Here is a 16,793-nt window from a genome sequence, read left to right on the forward strand (position 1 = left end):
AAGTTGGAAAAAGAAAAAGTGGCCCAAATGTCTATGGCATACCTACGGCTAGATTTCAGCACGGATGAACCGATGTTAACATGCATCAGCCGAGCACAAAAAAAAAAAAAATGACAGTGGTTTCGGAAGTCAACACATCATTAGCCATTAAACGTTTCTTTCGGAAAATACGGGGCCTTTACGTTTCATCTTTAGTCACGAGTTTCTACAAAGTTTCCATTACTCCACTTAGTACAAAATAACACATTTCTACCCGTTAGCACTTCGGTTCCTATAACATATAATATATAATAATTTATTTTCAGTGTTCAAACAGACAGATCCAGTGTGACTGGATAACTAACATACTCTACCAGGTTCCAGTTGGCATTTTAGGAGGCTTTTTATACATCCCTCGATTTGCACTGAGCTCCTTAAACACAACTCAAATGAGTTCCCTTGTGCCGACGTCTCATGCCGAATCCCTAGAAACGCTACAAATCCCAGAATGCACTGGTATCCTGCAGTCCTTGAGCGCGAGTCAGTGCATGTACTTCTGGGCTCGTACCTACTGATAGAGTTTAGTATTTTAACTCTCATGTTAAAGCAAATATACATTCTGCTGTGCAAAAAAAACTGGCTTCCTCCCGTTCCCGTTCATTTGCAGGTGAAAACCTCCGTCCTCTCGCTACAGGTGTTGCATTTCACAAAACAACACCACTGGAATTTACAGTTGCATTGCCACACCTTGGTGTACTGATGCGTGTTGTAGCCCCGCCCACAACACATGAGGTCACAACCATCCGTGTGTGGAGACGTCCGGTTGCACATTCGCCCCTGCGTCCCAACGCTGCCTGTTTTGGCGTCCTCTTCGCAATAGTTCGGCGAGCGCTCGATGTACACCAAGTCTGTTTCCAAGGGCTTCTGGTAACCGTGAGTCTTCTTCACCTTGAGGAACGTGGGCTGCCGTAGACGTGACGCGCGGACCGCCTCCACGTGCACCGCCTTGTTGTACTTGTCCTTCAGGACGTATCCGATCTCGCGAAACTTCGGTAACGTGGTCCAACAGGTTTTGGTGGTGCAGGAGCCCGAAACGCCGTGACATTTACATTCCTGCTTCATTCGCTCTTCCAGAACCTGCGGAAAATCACAACAGCACGAGTCTCGTGAGATTAGCATTTACAAACTGGTCAAACGCTAACATAAAAAGGACAAACAACAGCATTCTGGAGTCACATGATGCAAGAAAACAATGGGCTCAACAGCCGTCATGTCACCGTCTCGTTAACTATAGACCCGATATAGTCCGGCTATGAGGAACACACTCCTAGCGAAAATAACCTTGAATTTGGTTACATGTCGTTGTTGCCAAAATAACTTGCGAGATATTCCGTAATGTAAGCAAAGTAAACTGGTGTTTGGTTTCATTTCTTTATCTAATTGATGACTAGTGTATTCTTGGGCGATGGTTTAACATTTCACTGAAGTAGACGTCTGGGCTGTGTTTGGACGGCCATTAGACGTCTTTTAAACGCAACATTGCTTGCTGGTAAAATGCTAACATAAAAGGACAAACAACAGCATTCTGGAGTCACATGATGCAAGAAAAACAATGGTCTCTATCACACACTCAGCGTTATGCAGCGCCAGGCGCGACGCAAGTGTTTTCTGCTAGTTTCAGCCCGACGCAGTTTTCATTTTCACGTCCTGTTTCACATTTCTTTAAATAGCAAATGCATTTGCACCCATAGGCGTGCTGGTCTGAAAACGAGGTGTGTGTACAGGCGGATTGTTGGCGTGTTGCTATTTTGAGGAACTGAAACACACTGTGCCATTGACCAACTGAACCCTAGTCACTCTTTTGCATTTTTTAAATGTAAACAGTGTAAAAATGTCAGGCAAGAAGGGCTTAAATTCTCATTAGCTATACAGTTCATTCATCAGACTGGAAAAGGAAGGTCAAGTCGACCACACTGCATTGTGGGATATAGTATATCTCTCACGTGTTCCATGCATAAAGAAAATTCCCAAACGCTGCACATTCTGCATACTTCAGAAACAGTGTGCTACTCTGAACACTCTGGAGACAAAAACACGAACGGCTTTTTATGGTTGTTTGAGACACGCATGTACCCATACGATCTAATGTGCTACATTAATACTGCTCTCCGCCAGTTACCCATCAAACCTACTCTGTAATTCCCTCTACCTTCCTGCGCACCACATCTGTGAGCAGGAAAAATAAATATAAATCTCCTACAGCCAAACACGTTAGATGTGGATTACTGAGCTTTTTAATGAATTGCAGATCTTTTGCAGCGACCATCGGCAAACCAATAGCGGAAGAAATCCTCAAAGAAAGCTGTGTCTGCATGTACAGTATGTTGCAAAGAAAAGGAGACGTCTTATTTTTAGATTTACATTGGATATCAATACTGAAAGAGTTTTTCCAGACCCTTTTTCTCTGTCTGGCACACGACTCGTCACCAGAAGCAGTTATCATTTCCCTGGAAAACACATGTAAACTAATCGATCAATCCCACAAAACCATCCTGACCCACGCGAGGCCAGTGACGGTGAAAGCCGACTGGGATCTCTCGATTTCAACCGGGCAAGAACAAAAGAGGTCGGAGGGATTGTTCTGGCAAGACATTTATAAACATCTACATTCAAGTTTTGTCCTTCCTAACCTTTCCTTCTGACTTTATGAATGCTGCCAGTTTTCCATTTTAAATAAAAATTGGTTCCTAAATCGGCACTGATTGAAATATGCTAAAAAATGAACAGAATAAATATATTATTGCAATTTGATTTTACATTTTAAAAATCTACTTGTTCCAAAATCTAGTAAGCTGCCTACATAGACTGCATTTTAAGGCATATATATATATATAAATAAATGCATTGTTATTTATGTATACATTGTTTTTCTCATTTTAGATTATTTATATATTATTATATTTTGGTAGTTTTCTATTTCATTTTAATTGTATATATGTTATATAACAATAATAATTATTTTTAGTACTTTTAATTTCTATATATATAGAATATATATATATATATATATATATACACACACACATCATTTCAAATATGTAGATATAAATATAATGTATACTCGAGTAATTTCAGTAATTCAACTTAAAAGGTGAAACTAATATATTATATAGACTCATTACATGCAAAGTGAGATATTTCAAGCCTTTATTTGTTATAATTGTGATGATTATGGCTTACAGCTTATGAAACCCCCAAATTCAAAATTAGAATGCTGTAATCCATAATCATCAAAATTATAACAAATAAAGGCTTGAAATATCTCACTTTGCATGTAATGAGTCTATATAATATATTAGTTTCACCTTTTAAGTTGAATTACTGAAATAAATGAACTTTTGCACAATATTCAAATTTTTCGAGTTTCACCTGTATATAAATGTTAACTTACAAATAATATAAAAAAGGAAAAATATAATGTATATATATATATATATATATATTATATGTATATAGGCTAATAATATAAAATATAAACATGAAAATGATATCTTGTAATGTATTGTATATATTTTAAGCAAATAGCTCACTTGGTTTTGGAACCTTTAACGACGAGTAGAATTAATTCATTAATTCTACCAAGATTTTCAGCCATTATTTAACCAATTAACATATTGTTCCCTTGCAAAACCCGTACTACTATTGAAATCAGTTCCACGTGGCTTCGATGCATCAACGTTGATTCTGCAGAGAAATGCGTTCATGACTGATGTTGATTCAACGCACACCGAGCCAGCGCGTGCCCGCAGGCAAACGGCATTTCAAAATGAACGATGTGTTACTTCACAAGCCGTCCGAAGGCCCGCAGCGCTGTTTACATTTGCCTGGATACGCTTATATCCACAGCGCTAATGTGGACCAGTTCTGGCCCGGCTCGCTCCAACCACATACGCGTATGATAGCAATTGAAATTCCAGAGTGGCAACTTCCATCTTCCCCCATTCAGAGACCCATGGTACGTCCCGTCCCCCCCTTAACATATGATGCTATGGCTCCATGAATGCCATTGTGGGTCCTCTATAAAAGCCTGACTCAATGGAGCGAGGGTTGTGTTTTCAGTGCAGCAGAAAGACTCGCAATAATATCCTGTTACAGGCTTTAGACTTGATGATTCCACACAGCGGCCCACGATGGGATTGGACCGGCTCCAACTGGCAACCGGGCTCAATCCCGGCTCGCTCACACCATAAAGCCTTGTGTTATTAATTAGATCCATTTGTCACCGGAGTGCATGCGGTTCTGCTGTTTCAGTGCATGTTGTTTTGTGTTCTTGGATGACTAACAGCTATCAAACAAACAAACATGGCCAAAGCGGCGAGCAGCCAAACCGAGCTTGAACCGGCATCAAGGAGCGACCCGAGAAAGCACTCAGTAATTGGCTGAAGCGAAACGAGTTGCTGAAACTGTTCAAGCATTCGTCTGGCGAACGAATCCTCGGTTTGCCACCTGCGAAGGACGAACTACACCATCTAAACTGTATCGGAGGACCGTGAAGACGAATCACACCAATTGGCTAAAACGCTCTAAATGCATTTGTCTTTTCAACGGATAAGAACTTTTCCGAAAGAATTTGTTGTTTGTTTCTTTTAACTAAACGTCGGCCAGAAAGTGCTTCCAAGCTTCAGTGTTTTAAAGCCTCTGACATCTAAAACAGATTAAGCCGCTTTGTCTGGAAGATTTTCCCAAGTGTGCAGTCAAGCAAAATGGATAACTGTTTCTGCAAGACGACCAATGTTGGTAAATTGTCAAATTAAAACGCCCCAGAGAAATAACAAATGAACGCACAAGAACTTTTCCCCGAAGATTTCTTCAAGTTAACGTCGGCCTCTTTCGAGCCTTTAATGGTTTTAGAAAAGCTTCTGAAGTCTAAACGGATTAAAGGAGTAGTTCACTTTAAAATTAAATTTACCCCATGATTTACTCACCCTCGGGCCATCCTAGGTGTGCATGACATTCTTCTTTCAGACGAACACAATCAGAGTTATATTAATGAACACCCTGACGCTTCCGAGCTTTATAATGGCAGTGGATTGCAACCATCAGTTTGAAGCTCAAAAAAGTGCATCCATCCATTATATAAGAACGGCTCCGGCGGGTTAATAAAGGCCTTCTGAAGCAAAGCGGTGAGTTTGTGTGAGAAAAATATTCATATTTAAAACTTTATAAAGTAAAATAACGAACATACGGATTCGACGTAAGTCTAAAGCGCAACTTATGACTTCGGAAGTAGCGTAGTGCGTCGTGGCGTAAGTTGCACTTTAGACTTAAAGGGTTAGTTCACCCCAAAATGAAAACTCTGTCAGTAATTACTCTCCCTCATGTTGTTCAACCCCGTAAGACTTTCGTTCATCTTCGAGACACAAATGAAGATATTTTTTATTAAATCTGAGAGCTGGATCACTCCTCCATAGGCTTCTTAAGGGATCGAAACTGGCCGGCCCAGAAAAGTTATTAAAGACATCGTTAAAATAGTCCGAGTGACGACAGCGGCTCAATCTTAAGTTTATCAAGCGACGAGAATACTTTCTGTGCGCAAAAAACAAACAAAAATAACGACTTTATTCAACTATTCATTTCCTTCTCTGTTGGCCTCGAGATTTCACGTAGTGTAACTGCGCAGCGCTTCACTTCGATAATTGTGTATTTTGTACAATTTTTGTATGTATTCCTGCAAGAAGAAAAAAGTCCCTAAATGTCGATTTAAAATATGCCTCACCTTTCGCCCAGCTTCGTTGTTATGAAGGTTCATCAGCCGTCTGGCATTTTTTTTAATCTCCCGGGCGTCCACAAACTTCCGGGAAAACTCGATGCCGTATTTGATGTCCGCGGAGCATCCGCCCCATTTCCAGCCCTCCTCCTGGTTGTAGTATCCCTGTTTGTCCCTGTCGCAGCCGCAGTGGCTCATGTTGCCCTGACTGCACGCGGCCGTGACGGCGTGGGCGACCCCAGCGGCGGTGATGGCGTAGGTGAATGCTGCCTCCCTGCTGCCTGGGGGGAAGAGGGAACACACTGTGATATCTGCTCAACACCACTCAAACGCCAACGCGTGTGCATGCAAAAACTAGCTAAATTAGTATTTTGTGGTAGTAGAAAAGCTAGCATCACTTACTGTTGCTCATATGACGAGATTTAAGCAAACCCAAGAATCTGTCTATTAAACCATAATACCATTGCTGAGGAGAGGTTTGCAGTTACTTTACTAAGTGAATTGTGATGCAACAGCATAGCAGCACCCTAGCAACCAGCGAAAATACACTGGGCAACCACATAACGTGCTAAAAACTGATTAGAACACTTTAACAACTGCATAGCAACACCCTAGCAACCAGCCAGAACAGAACTCCAAGGCAATTACATATCTGTGCTAAAAACCGATATAAGAACACCTTAGCAACTGCATAGCAACATCCTAGCCACCAGATAGAACACCCTGGCAATTATATAACATTGTCCTCAACACTGATTAGAACACATTAGCAGCTGCATAGCAATACCATAGCAACCAGCCAGAACACCCAAGGAAATCAAATAACTAGTAAAAACGAATAAAAGAACACTTTAGCAACATCCTAGCAACCAGCCAGATCACACTGCCAATCAAATAGAATTGTGCTAAAAACCAATAAAAGAACACCTAAATAACGGCATAGCAGCATCCTAGCAACCAGCTAAAACACCCTGGCAATCACATAACGCTGTGCTAAAAACAATTAGAACACCTTAGCAACTGCATAGCAACACCCAAGCAACCAGCCAGAACACCCAGGCAATCACATAATTGTGCAAAAAAAAAAACTAAGCAACTGCATAGCAACACCCAAGCAACCAGCCAGAACACACTGGCAATCAAATAACATTGTACCAAGAAACAAATTAGAGCGCCTCAGTAACTGCATAGCAACAGTCCAGCAACCACATAAAATGATTCTAAAAAAATAATAGAACAAAGAAACAGCATAGCAACACCATAGCAACCACACAACACTGTGCTGAAAAACAATAACCACACCTTAGCAACTGCACAGTAACCAGCCAAAATACACTGGGCAACCACATAGCATTGTGCTAAAAACTGATTAGAACAGCTTAGCAATTGCATGGCAAAACCCTAGCAACCAGACAGAACACCTTGGCAATCACATAACATTGAACTAAAAATAAATTAAAATACTTTAGCAACTGCATAGCAATACCCTAGCAACCAGCCAGAACAGAAACACCCAGGCAATCACATAACTGTGCTAAAACCTATAAAAGAACACCTTAGCAACTACATAGCAACATCCTAGCAACCAGCTAAAACACCCTGGCAAACATTGTACTAAAAACAAATGAGAACACCTAAGCAACTGCATAGCAACATCCTAGCAACCCGCCAGAACACCCTGGCAATCACATAACATTGAACTAAAAACAAATTAGAACACCTTAACAACAGCATAGCAACCACCTATCAATGTTCTAAAAAAATAAAATAAACGCAGAAGAAACAGCATAGCAACATTGTGCCAACAACCTAGAAAAATATATTGTGCTAAAAAAACAATTAGAACACCTTAGCATCTGCATGGCAACACCCTAGCAACCAGCCAGAACACCTAATATAATGGCAGCAACCTTTGCATGTGCAAACACCACTCGTGTTCTTAAAAAAAAAAAAAAAAAAAAAAAAAAAAAATGTATCTTCACTGTAAGAAACTAGTATTTATATGAGCAACAAAATCAGTTGATTTGATCAGATAATCAATATCTTAAACAAAAAACATGATTAGGGATCTTTACATAATGACTAAAAATGAGAATGGACTATAGTGTATGGAATATTACGGAAGCGTATTTCATTCACTTGAGGAAAAAAAATCTACTCTGTTTTTCTGAATTAACGAGTTAATTATCTCAGAATTACGATATACATTTTTCTTGAAAAACATTTTTTTCACTCTGTTTTTATAAATTAACGAGTTACTCAAAATTTTGAGATAATTACAACATGACATCATGACTTTGCGTAAACATACACGCCACTTTCAATTCAAGTGGCGTGTTATCTATACGCATTTTGATCTATCCGCGTGTATGTCCACGCCGAAATCTTTTGCGTGTATGTCTACGCCATTAAACGTCCGAGTGATTCCGCGTGTATGTGTACGCCGTTAAATGTCCGAGCGAAACGAAGCAAAATCTATATCTACATCTGTGGAGCGATATTTCATTTCCTAGGATGGTAGGAGAAGACTCATAAATGGTATTAACCCCAGTGACGGGTAGGTTTAGGGACGGGGTTGGGGTAGGTCATATATTTATATATACATAATACAGTAATATAACGTTAAGTCAAAGGCGTTGATAAACACGCTGAAAAGCGATTATGCGTGTTGATAGCACGCCAAAAATGGAAATACGAATTGGCGTGTCATACATACGCCATTTCATGAGATCAGTCTGATAATTAAGTCATTAATTCATAAAAACAGAGCAAAAACTTTTTTCCATGAAAAAATATCTCGTAATTCTGAGATAATTAACTCGTTAATTCAGAAAAACAGAGTAGATTTTTTTTCCTCAAGTGAATGCAATACGCCTCCGTAGAATATAAAAACATTTTATTTTAGAATTTTTAAGTAATTCCAAAAGAGAATTCACTGTTGCTTGCGCAGATGAAAGATATTAGTGTTCCTGTACACCTTTGGCCAAGCGACTGCAGCTGTTGAGCTGGAGGATTCTCAGAGTGTGAGGAAGCAAAGCCAAGGTGCTGTCCAAAGTGCTGAATTCTCCTGCCAGAGCACCTTACAAACCCACCACAAGAAACACACACACACATCTGGAGCGTTATTTAACATGACGCCTGGAGGACATTTACAGTATCAGCTGAACAATCTGGGGAAATGAATTCACTGATGAAAGCAAACGTTGGCCATCTCAGAAGAGCCAAACACTGGTGACTAATGGTCACAGCAATTGGAGGTGAAATGTTAAAAGTGGCATGAAAATAAATGTTCAAATGAAAAAAAAAAGAGGTTTCTAAAATATCTTTTGGAGTGTAATTTTGGACTAGATTCACGCTTCAAAGTTTGTTTGTGCAAAATGTCACATGTAGACCATAATAGCCAATCTCTTCTTCCAATTAAATACAACCAATCGAAACTCAAAAACTGTTTGCCGAACTCACATTTAAAGAACATATGTCAAATTAGAAACTACATCTGACATGAACTGTCCTGAAAATGTGGTTTATTGTGCTCAAATAGCATTCAAAAAGCTTGTTTCAGCAGCTGCGGTGATGCAATGACTTCACCAATCACTGATTGGCTCTTTTATTTAGAAGGCGGGGCTTATTCAGTCGTTGCTCTGCACTTTCACCCATTCATATATTATAAGTAATATATGAATGTAGCATCTTTGTATATCTATAATCTTTGCTATAAACCAGACAACTTGTGATGACAGAAACTTGCACTCCTCACACATACACACACACACACACACTGGCATGTTCAAGTCTCTGACTCAAACACACATATACACACAGTACCAGTGTTTTGGCAAAAGCAGAACAAAAAGTTCAGTGCCAGGAAGAAAAGTGGCTACCATGGGCCAGCATTTGGATGCATGCAGCACACACACACACACACACACAGACACACGCACGCACACACACACACACACACACACACACTTACTCACTCACAAACTCAATGACACAGACACACACTCCACTCACACTCAAACACACACACACACACACCACCCACACACTCAATAAGACACACAAACTCCACTCACACACTCAAACACACACACACACACACACACAAACTCACTCTCACACACACACACACACACTCACTCACACACACAGACACACACGCACGCACGTACACACGCACGCACACACACTTACTCACTCACTCACTCACTCACAAACTCACTGACACACACACACACACTCCACTCACACTCAAACACACACACACACACTCAATAAGACACACACAAACTCCACTCACACTCAAACACACACACACACACAAACTCACTCTCACACACTCACTCACTTACAAACTCAATAAGACACACATACACACACACTCACTCACTCACTCACACACACACACACACACACACACTCACTCACTCAAAAACTCAATAAGACACACACACACACCACTCACACTCAAACACACACACACAAACACACACTCAATAAGACACACACACAAACTACACTCACACTCAAAACACACACACACTCACACATACAGTTTAAAATTAGTTCAACCAATCACTGCACTATATTATATATACACTCAAACATACAGTGTGTATAGGACTCACAAACGATCTCACAAACAAAACTTCCCAATTTAATTTCCTGATTTCTCCTGCAATATAGTCTCGCTCTTCCTCACAATCTTTCCCATCCCTCGTGCAGGCGGTTCCCAAACAGGCTACTGTCCACACCGGGTTCATACACACACACACGCCACAGTGAATAAAGCCCATCTGAGGAGGCCAGAACTCGACTCCAGTGAGGAGCACCCTGGGAAAACCTCGGATCCTGCCAGTGGAAAACTGGACTGACCAGAAAACCCTCAGAGAAGTTGGAAGGGAGGAACAGAGGAATATTAAAACACATGTCTAATAGAGTTTAGTGGCAAGTGTCTGCGACAGAATCCAAGATCGCTGTGTCTCTTTACCCTCGTTTCACGTGTTCATCCGCTGACCTTACGTGGAGAAGAGTGTGTTCGTCACGCCGACTGACCGCTTTGGCTCAGAACACGAGAGCAAACCACTAAACAAATCACGTTTGACACGGCTGAGGAGATTTACAACCTCAGAGCGAACAAACAAACGATCCCACTGAACCCGAGCAGAAGCTGAGGAGACTCATGAGGAGATGAACCTGACCATCATCTGAGGACAGCGAGAGCATCGACACACACACACACCCGAGCAGAAGCTGATGCTCCACTCATGAGGAGATGAACCTGACCATCATCTGAGGACAGCGAGAGCATCGACACACACACACACACACACACACACACACACACACACACAGCGAGAGCATCGACACACACACATACAGAGCATCGACACACACACACACACACAGCGAGAGCATCAACACACACACACACAGCGAGAGCATCGACACACACACACACACACAGCGAGAGCATCGACACACACACAGCGAGAGCATCGACACACACACACACAGCGAGAGCATTGACACACACACATACAAACACACACACAGCGAGAGCATCGACACACACACACACACAGCGAGAGCATCGACACACACACACACACAGCGAGAGTATCGAGACACACACACACACACAGCGAGAGTATCGAGACACACACATGCTCACACACATACACACAGCGAGAGCATCGAGACACACACACACACACACAGCGAGAGCATCGAGATACACACACACACACACACACAGCGAGAGTATCAAGACACACACATGCTCACACACACACACACAGCGAGAGCATCGAGACACACACACACACACACACACACACAGCGAGAGCATCGACACACACACACATGCTCACACACACAGAGCATCGAGACACACACACACACACAAACCAAGAGCATCGAGACACACACTCAGCGAGAGCATCGAGACACACACATACACCGAGCATCAAGACACACACATGCTCACATTCACACCAAGAGCATCAAGACACACACAAGCTCACACATACAGCGAGAGCAGAGACACACACATGCTCACACACACACACACACACAGCGAGAACATCGAGAGACACACACACATGCACACACACACAGCGAGAACATCGAGAGACACACACACACACACACACACACACAGAGCATCGAGACACACACATGCTCACAAACACACACACACAGCGAGAACATCGAGACACACACACACACACAGAGAGCATCGAGACACACACATGCTCACAAACACACACACACAGCGAGAGCATCGAGACACACACATGCTCACAAACACACACACACACACAGCGAGAACATCGAGACACACACACACACACACACACACACACACACAGAGAGCAGAGACACACACATGCTCACACACACACACACATGCACACACACACAGCGAGAACATCAAGACACACACACACACAGAGAGAGCATCGAGACACACACCTGCTCACAAACACACACACACAGCGAGAGCATCGAGACATGACTAATCTACACTTCCTCAGGGTGATCACGTGACTAATCTACACTTCCTCAGGGTGATCACGTGACTAATCTACACTTCCTCAGGGTGATCACGTGAATAATCTACACGTCCTCAGGGTGATCACGTGACTAATCTACACTTCCTCAGGGTGATCACGTGACTAATCTACACTTCCTCAGGGTGATCACGTGACTAATCTACACTTCCTCAGGGTGATCACGTGACTAATCTACACTTCCTCAGGGTGATCACGTGACTAATCTACACGTCCTCAGGGTGATCACGTGACTAATCTACACTTCCTCAGGGTGATCACGTGACTAATCTACACTTCCTCAGGGTGATCACGTGACTAATCTACACTTCCTCAGGGTGATCATGTGACTAATCTACACTTCCTCAGGGTGATCACGTGACTAATCTACACTTCCTCAGGGTGATCACGTGACTAATCTACACGTCCTCGATGACAGACGGGGAAGAGTGTCACTGAACACCTGTCGACACTTCTGACCCTTTAAAGCTGGAGGATCGACTGCACCTCTCAACACGTGTCATGATTTAAAGCTTATGATTCCCAGCAGCTCCTGACTTTACTTCCATGATGTTCAGGAGTCGGATTACATGCTTAAATGCCTGTGCTTGAGATGTCCTCCTGATAACTGCGACGTCACTGAGGAACACTTCCTTCTCGTTCTGATACACTGCACAGGGAAATGTTCACTCAGTGAACACACACACACACACACACACACACACACACACACACACACACAATGAATTACTAATAAATGACAAATATCACATTGACCGAAGATGACATTTGGAAGTAGAACGACTGAACAGTGTCTTTTACAGTGTGCATATAATGTCATTATATATATATACACTCACCGGCCACTTTATTAGGTACCCCATGCTAGTAACGGGTTGGACCCCCTTTTGCCTTCAGAACTGCCTCAATTCTTCGTGGCATAGATTCAACAAGGTGCTGGAAGCATTCCTCAGGGAGTTTGGTCCATATTGACATGATGGCATCACACAGTTGCCGCAGATTTGTCGGCTGCACATCCATGATGCGAATCTCCCGTTCCACCACATCCCAAAGATGCTCTATTGGGTTGAGATCTGGTGACTATGGAGGTCATTTTAGTACAGTGAACTCATTGTCATGTTCAAGAAACCAATTTGAAATGATTAGAGCTTTGTGACATGGTGGAAGTAGCCATCAGAGGATGGGTACATGGTGGCCATAAAGGGATGGACATGGTCAGAAACAATGCTCAGGTAGGCCGTGGCATTTAAACGATGCCCAATTGGCACTAAGGGGCCTAAAGTGTGCCAGGAAAACATCCCCCACACCATTACACCACCACCACCAGCCTGCACAGTGGTAACAAGGCATGATGGTTCCATGTTCTCATTCTGTTTACGCCAAATTCTGACTCTAACATCTGAATGTCTCAACAGAAATCGAGACTCATCAGACCAGGCAACGTTTTTCCAGTCTTCAACTGTTCAATTTTGGTGAGCTCTTGCAAATTGTAGCCTCTTTTTCCTATTTGTAGTGGAGATGAGTGGTACCCGGTGGAGTCTTCTGCTGTTGTAGCCCATCCGCCTCAAGGTTGTGCGTGTTGTGGCTTCACAAATGCTTGGCTGCATACCTCGGTTGTAACGAGTGGTTATTTCAGTCACTGTTGCCCTTCTATCAGCTCGAACCAGTCTGGCCATTCTCCTCTGACCTCTGGCATCAACAAGGCATTTCCGCCCACAGAACTGCCGCTCACTGGATGTTTTTTCTTTTTCGGACCATTCTCTGTAAACCCTAGAGATGGTTGTGCGTGAAAATCCCAGTAGATTAGCAGTTTCTGAAATACCCAGACCAGCCCTTCTGGCACCAACAATCATGCCACGTTCAAAGTCACTCAAATCAACTTTCTTCCCCATACTGATGCTCGGTTTGAACTGCAGGAGATTGTCTTGACCATGTCTACATGCCTAAATGCACTGAGTTGCCGCCATGTGATTGGCTGCTTAGAAATTAAGTGTTAACGAGCAGTTGGACAGGTGTACCTAATAAAGTGGCCGGTGAGTGTATATATATATATAATCGTTGTGAGGTAAATCTTATTTTATTTACAGTATATATAATAAAATATAATAAAAAGTATATAATAATTTAAATATATATATATATATATATATATATATATATATATATATATAATGTTTATGAGGTAATTCTTATTTTATTTACAGTATATATAATAAAATATAATAAAAAGTATATTATAATTTAAATATATATAAATATATATATAATGTTTATGAGGTAATTCTTATTTTATTTACAGTATATATAATAAAATATAATAAAAAGTATATAATAATTTAAATATATATATATATAATGTTTATGAGGTAATTATTTTATTTACAGTATATATAATAAAATATAATAAAAAGTAATTAAAATATATATATGTTATATAATAGTATATAAGAAAAAAACTAAGAAAAATTTACAAAATTATAATGAAAATAAAAATTATATAAATATAAGAATTAATTTTAAAGTATTTTTATATTATTGCATTAAAATTATAACTAGTTTTTAAATAGTATACATAAAGTTTTCACCACTTAAAACATTAAAAAATAATTATTATAATAATTAATTATGATTAGTTTGAATATACTAATCATGTATGCTATAAATTGTATACAAAATAAATAAATAAATATTACCCCCTTAAAAATTGTATATATATATATATATATATATATATCTGCAAATTCTAGGACGCAACAGCGACTCACTGTCTGTCTACATTATATTTTGTGGAAGAGGATTAAATGCCATTGCGTGAAATCAAAATGCGTTCTCCAGAATATAGCGTTTGATGAACTGGTTTGAACGACAGAACTGGTTTGAACGACAGAACTGGTTTGGACCACAGAACTGGTTTGGACCCAGAACTGGTTTGGACCACAGAACTGGTTTGAACCCCAGAACTGGTTTGAACCTCAGAACTGGTTTGGACCACAGAACTGGTTTGAACCTCAGAACTGGTTTGAACCTCAGAACCGGTTTGGACCTCAGAACTGATTTGAACCTCAGAACTGGTTTGGACCACAGAACTGGTTTGGACCACAGAACTGGTTTGAACCTCAGAACTGGTTTGGACCCAGAACTGGTTTGGACCCAGAACTGGTTTGGACCACAGAACTGGTTTGGACCACAAATGGACCCAGAACTGGTTTGGACCACAGAACTGGTTTGGACCACAGAACTGGTTTGGACCCAGAACTGGTTTGGACCACAGAACTGGTTTGGATCCAGAACTGGTTTGGACCACAGAACTGGTTTGGACCACAGAACTGGTTTGAACCTCAGAACTGGTTTGGACCACAGAACTGGTTTGAACCTCAGAACTGGTTTGGACCTCAGAACTGGTTTGGTGGTTTGGACCCAGAACTGGTTTGGACCTCAGAACTGGTTTGAACCTCAGAACTGGTTTGGACCTCAGAACTGGTTTGGACCCAGAACTGGTTTAGACCTCAGAACTGGTTTGAACCTCAGAACTGGTTTGGACCACAGAACTGGTTTGGACCACAGAACTGGTTTGGACCACAGAACTGGTTTGGACCCAGAACTGGTTTGAACCTCAGAACTGGTTTGGACCACAGAACTGGTTTGGACCACAGAACTGGTTTGAACCTCAGAACTGGTTTGGACCTCAGAACTGGTTTGGTGGTTTGGACCCAGAACTGGTTTGGACCTCAGAACTGGTTTGAACCTCAGAACTGGTTTGGACCACAGAACTGGTTTGGACCTCAGAACTGGTTTGGTGGTTTGGACCCAGAACTGGTTTGGACCCAGAACTGGTTTGGACCACAGAACTGGTTTGGACCACAGAACTGGTTTGAACCTCAGAACTGGTTTGGACCACAGAACTGGTTTGAACCTCAGAACTGGTTTGGACCTCAGAACTGGTTTGGTGGTTTGGAAGAAGAAGAAGAAGAAGAAGAAGAAGTTTTATTTATATAGCGCCTTTCCGAAGCTCAAGGTCGCTTTACATGGTACCTTTATAATACATTTAACACTGACGCACAACTTTACAATCACAAAGGACACATATAATCACATTTAGACGAAGTACATGTTAAACAGATATGTTTTTAACTGTGTCTTGAAAGCAGTCCCTGATGAGATATTTCGAAGTGAAAGGGGCAGTGAATTCCATAATGTTGGCGCATTAACACTGAATGACCTTCCACCTACTGTAGATAATCGAAAACGAGGGATGGACAGTAAACCAAGTTCAGTTGATCTGAGAGAGCGTGCAGGACGGTAGGTGAAAAGTAGATCAGACAAATATGGGGGTGCAAGACCGTTTAATGCCTTATATGTTAAAAGCAATACCTTAAAGTGGATACGTGATGAAACAGGTAACCAGTGAAGGTCATGAAGCACCGGAGTAATGTGAGCAGAACGCCTGGTGGAGGTGAGAACTCTTGCTGCTG

At 41.5% G+C, this 16,793-nt stretch overlaps 1 protein-coding gene across 2 annotated transcripts in view; it reads right to left on the reverse strand.

Annotated features, from left to right (window-relative positions):
* Positions 1–232: 232 nt before the first annotated feature.
* The window catches only part of wnt7bb (wingless-type MMTV integration site family, member 7Bb), a 43,393-nt gene continuing 26,832 nt past the window's right edge, over positions 233–16,793 (reverse strand). For both annotated transcript variants that reach the window (XM_056243656.1, XM_056243657.1), the window contains exons 3-4: positions 5,756–6,027; positions 233–1,116 (exon numbers count right to left, since the gene is read on the reverse strand). In XM_056243656.1, the coding sequence (XP_056099631.1) occupies positions 637–1,116; positions 5,756–6,027 (752 nt within the window). In that variant the 3' untranslated portion in view covers positions 233–636. The remainder of the gene's footprint in view (positions 1,117–5,755; positions 6,028–16,793) is intronic.

The sequence above is a fragment of the Rhinichthys klamathensis genome, unplaced genomic scaffold (genome assembly GCF_029890125.1).
Source record: "Rhinichthys klamathensis goyatoka isolate OS25496 unplaced genomic scaffold, OSU_Roscu_1.1 h1tg000820l_1, whole genome shotgun sequence".
In the NCBI taxonomy this organism is placed as follows: Eukaryota; Metazoa; Chordata; class Actinopteri; order Cypriniformes; family Leuciscidae; genus Rhinichthys; species Rhinichthys klamathensis.